This window comes from Mus caroli, chromosome 15 (assembly GCF_900094665.2).
Source record: "Mus caroli chromosome 15, CAROLI_EIJ_v1.1, whole genome shotgun sequence".
Lineage (NCBI taxonomy): Eukaryota > Metazoa > Chordata > Mammalia > Rodentia > Muridae > Mus > Mus caroli.
In genome coordinates this window covers 46,262,850-46,268,041 of record NC_034584.1, presented here as the reverse complement: position 1 = coordinate 46,268,041, position 5,192 = coordinate 46,262,850, and the positions used below count along the sequence as shown (strand labels likewise).

Below are 5,192 nucleotides of genomic sequence, written 5' to 3'. Positions count from 1 at the left end.
CTAAAGGGATCTGCAACCCTATAGGTGGAACAACAATATGAACTAACAAGTACCCCGGAGCTCTTGTCTCTAGCTGCATATGTATCAAAAGATGGCCTAATAGGCCATCACTTGAAAGAGAGGCCCATAGGACTTGCAAACTTTATATGCCCCAGTACAGGGGAATGCCAGGGCCAAAAAGTGGGTGTGGGTGGGTAGGGGAGTGGGGGAGGGGGGTGGGTATGGGGGACTTTTGGTATAGCATTGGAAATGTAAATGAGCTAAATATCTAATAAAAAAATGGAAAAAAAGAATTTATCATGTGTCACAATTCTCTAATGCTCTGCTCATTTTCTTTAACTTTTAAATTATTATTATTATTTTATAATCATACACATATGTTTATGTAATTATACAAATATTGTATTGATTAATTTTAGTTTGAGTTATTTAATTATTTTAATTATTACTTTATTATTTTATTAATGATAACTATTTCTTTATTTTGAAGACCACTGAAGTTTTGTTCTGTTTGCTGATTTCAGTAGCAGAGGTCTGTTATCAGGCCCTTCAGGCGGGTTTTTTCTTTTTCTTTCTTTTTTTTTTTTTAATTTTACTTATTATGCCTTTCTATCTTAGAATTTAAAATTTGATCTTATGGTCTCTATTTCCTTGTTGGTATTCACTATTTTGAGATAGTCATCAAGTCTTTCATTAGTGTTTTAAACATAATTACATTTTTGTTCTCTTGATAAATTATAGTAGCTGCTATCAAAACATTTAAACTGTAAGTCCAACATTTAGACATTTTTAAAGCTGTCCTATGACTGGATTTTTTTTTTTTACTATTTATGTATTTTTTCTGTTTCTTTGTCTTTTGATTTTGAGGAAAATGAATATCTTTCTGTATTGTCCTGTTACTAGATAGTGATTCTTTGTGATTTTCTTTCTTTTCATTTCTTATTTGGGAACTTGGATTACCCAGTTCAGTGGAGTGCATTCCCCTGGTTTTCTACGCCTGTGAGTGCCCCATGCTCCTTGAGAGGGCTCATCTCTGGGTGTCTTTACCTCTCTGTACCCTCAACGGATGGTGGTCATTTTAGTTGCACATGCTTTGTCTCTTTCCATGGCTGCACTCTCAAGCCTATGCTGGATATTCTGCCTCTACTAATAACTCACTCAGAGTGTGGGCTGTCTAGTTGCCTTCCAATTGCTTGACTGTTTTCAACAATGCTCTAAGATAAAAATTACTCCACAGTTTACATGGTTCAATCAGATTTAGGGCTTCTGTTAGGCTGCTTGAACTGCAAGAAAGCATCATAGCACGGATGACTTAACAGAAATGTATCTTTGCACAGGTCTGGAGTTTAGAACTTCCTGGCCAGTGTGCTAATAAATTTATGCAAATTCTTACTGGCTCACTGATGGCAGCCCTTTGATATCCTCACATGGCTTTTATCACTGTGCACATAAAGAGAGAGAAAATGGATTCTCTGGCTTATCATATGTAAAAGATATTCCTGTAACCACATTTAAACTTGGTTACACCCTTAGGATTTGCATTGTTGTTAATAAGTCCACACTGCGTCTTCAGGTGTCAGCATGTGAATTCCATGAGTGGGGAACACAAGGAATCCTCTCTCCAGGATTGCTGTTGATGCCAGTCTGTGGTTAGCCGCAACCCCAGAGGGATTTTTACGTGTGGTGTGTGTGTGTGTGTGTGTGTGGTTTTAATCTTGGGCTGTTGCTGCTCTTTCACTCTCGTGTTTATTTCTGTCACAAAGCCTCAAGCTTACTCTTCCTTTCTCAACAGAAAAACAAGAACTCTACTGTTTTCAGCAGCAGCTCTGCTTGGAAATACCCAGTCTCTCCATCTTCTCACTTCTTACTGAGACTCACTGGCTTTTGAGAACATGTTGTTTTTCATTTCTTCATGTGCCCTTAGGACAACTCCAGAGACAATAAAAAAACATAAACTTTGCCAGGGTGCCTGGAAAAGAGAAGGGCCTGTATTGGATCCTTGGAAACTATATTTAAAAACCCAGATGTGTGGTGTGTGCTTGTAATCCCAGCACTGGATAAGCATAGACAAATGGACCTCTTAGACTAACTGACCAGCCAGCCTCACCTACTTAACAAGATCCAGGCTGGTGAAAACGGTGGGAAGCACTTGAGGATTGTCTTTCACATGCACGCACATCGAGAGAGAGAGACAGACAGACAGACACAGAGACACAGACAAAGAGATAGAGACAGAGAGGCAGAGAGACAGTGATATAGTAACAGAGAGACAGAGATAGATTGTTGAAAAGATTCTAGCAGCTTATCTCTACCCTCTATCCCTATTCTTGTTTCCACAGCCCTTCTTTAACAATGGAACAATTCTGAAGTAAGAATTGCAGAGGAAGGAGAGGGTATTCCCTAGTGACAATGGCACTAACAAGGCTTCCTTTTGTCCCATGGTGAAATGTATACAAAGGTGACACCCAGTAATATCTGTCATGTTAAAATCCAGACCTTGAGGCTTGTTATTACTTGCTAAAATAGTAACAGTGATCCTGCTGTGGGCTTTAGCTATGTGATGGTTATAAGCTTCCAGTCTTGTTTTTTTAGGTCCTGAATTATCATGTCAAAACTCTCAGGCTGGTGCAAATGTAGAGAGGGCAAACAAAGACTCTAGCCAAAGTCAGGAAAAGACCCCAGGCATGTAAGTGTGAATCCAGGCATTTTGAACCTTCAAATTCAAAAAAAAAAAAAAAAAAAAAAAAAAAAAAAAAAACAACTTCCTAAGCAAACCAGAACAAAGGCCATATGCCTCGGATTTTCCTCATAGAATTATGTGCTGTAAGCCATCCACTGTGGGAGTAGTTCATTGTAAAGCCTCAGCTATAGGAAACAATCCCTCGGTGGAATTAGATGACAAGGTTGCCTTCAAGAGTAAGTGTCTTTACAATGCATAACAATTTAAACAAGAAGCTAGTGATGGGTCAAAGGAAGCAACCCAGGAGAAGAAAATTATTATTAAGAGGTAAAGCGCTGAAATGAAAGAAAATATACAAGTAAGGAGACTGGAAGAGATGGGGAAGGATAAGAGACCTGCAAGATACAGATTTTCTCAGGAGCAATTAGATTAGGTTTTGAGATCACACGTGTGTGGATGAAGGCGAGGGGAAGCTACTACACAAACCCACTAGGGGCACAGATCCTCTCAACTTTCAACTCAGCCGTCTCGCCTTGCAAGTTTGGGTGCTCTCTTTGGCATACATTTTCTTCTGTGGCAAATGGAAAGATCAGGATTTTTAAAATCTGTTCAAGATTTCACTTTTGTGTTTGAAAAGAAAACACTGAATGTTTTCATGGCTCTCCTATGCACCATGTCTTGAGACTCATACCTTAGTCACCCTACGAGACGAACAAGACCATTTTGATAAACTGGTGGCTGTTCATCAGAATTCTAAAAATCTATTTTAACGGGAATTATTGTTATTTCAATAATATGACAGTACTTCTAGGGCTAACAGCATGTTGTCCAGACTTCATATAAGGCTTTGTTTTTTGTATTTATTTATTTATTTCAGTATTTATGAGGTCAATAACTGACACTTCAAATTTTCTAAGAAAATAATTCTTTCAATGTGTGATTATAGATGTCCTTCGTGTTTATTATTCATTTGTTTAAAAAATATATACTTTTTAGAGAAAGTCCTCTTTACTATATTTGATGTGATCAAATACAACATCATTGTTTTTAGATTATGAATTTGGTTCTATAAAATAAATGAAAATATTGCACACATTATTAATAAGTACAAATTCTCTTAAAATTTCCTCTGCATGAATTCATCTTATGTTTTCATTTACCGACTTCACTCGCACTAGGAGTGATCTTCTCACATACACCAATTCCCTAGCTACATACTCTTCCACTCAGCTACATCGCTACCTCCCATTTCCTTACTTTCTATATAGATTTCCCTTAACTCTGTTATGATCCTATTTTGTTTTCTTCAGTCCTTATTCTATTATTTCTGGAAATTTTGCACTTGTACTCACACCCAGGGAAACATTAGTTTCTCTTAATGTCTTCCTTTAAAATAATCATTAAATGTCTCAAGCATTATTCTGTATCTATCCCGTAGTCACTTCTTTTTATATGCAATTTATATTAGTCTCTTAATTTAAATGAACAGATATCTAGAACTAGAAATATTTTCTTTTCCAATATATATAGAGGACATAAGATAGGTGTGGTCAGTCAATAACTGTTTAAGAATGAAAATCAAAGACTTGTATTACACATGACACTGTGAAAGCATTAAGAAAAATCTGAAACCATGGAAAACATTGAGTTCAGCTACATTTATTGTAGGCACACTTACTGATAGAAAGTAATCCATTCATCTTGAGATGGATATAACTCTGGTTTTGAGCCATCATTGGAAAGTGTTATTTTTCCTAAATGTAATTTTGACATTTTAGTCTCTAACTTAAAAATGAGAAAATTGAAAAAACACAACAGTAAACAGTTAGATTGTTCTTATCTGTTTTCTTTAGTGAAAAACCATAGGAGAAAAATTACTTTAATGAATGTTTCTTTTGTGACTTATAACGTCTAATGAATCAGAACAACTATGCAGTCTTCTGTATGTCTCAGGATGAGTCACACAAAGCAGTCAACCTCTTTTGAGATGCTCAAAATAATTCTAATTTTCAAAGCAGACCTGTATCATTCTAAAGTACTAATATTTGCTATCTTCCTGAGTACTGAAGCCACAGAAAATGCCAATGCAGATATAAGTACCTTCTTACCTGTCTAGAGTGAAGGCGTACATCTTGGTGGCTTGATCATTCACAAGATAAGTTCTCTCAAGAAACTCCATGGTAGTTGGGACAGGAGCTGATACTGTTGTTTCTGATGTTTGATGAGCTGTCCAGTTTTGGAAGTAAAGAAGCACTGATATTATTATATCCACACAACTTCCTAAGAAATTAGAAAAATTCTTCCATAACTTGGGTTAATGGGGCCTCCTACATCAGTGTTGTGGGTAGATCTGTGGAAATTAACAGTCTCCTTGGAAAATCACCTAGACTCATTCTATTACCCACAGAAACTGCTTTTCTGGGAGACTCAAAGGTACAATCGTAATAAGTGTGTGTGTGTGTGTGTGTGTGTGTGTGTGTGTGTGTGCACATGAGCATATGTGTGACCTCTC

The 5,192-nt window shown here is 36.8% G+C and overlaps 1 protein-coding gene across 1 annotated transcript in view; it reads right to left on the bottom strand.

Annotated features, from left to right (window-relative positions):
• Slc30a8 (solute carrier family 30 member 8) overlaps window positions 1–4,859 on the bottom strand; it is a 37,875-nt gene extending 33,016 nt beyond the window's left edge. Inside the window, exon 1 of the mRNA XM_029469978.1 lies at window positions 4,789–4,859. Coding sequence (XP_029325838.1) covers window positions 4,789–4,859 — 71 coding nt within the window. The remainder of the gene's footprint in view (window positions 1–4,788) is intronic.
• Between the last annotated feature and the right edge of the window lie 333 nt (window positions 4,860–5,192).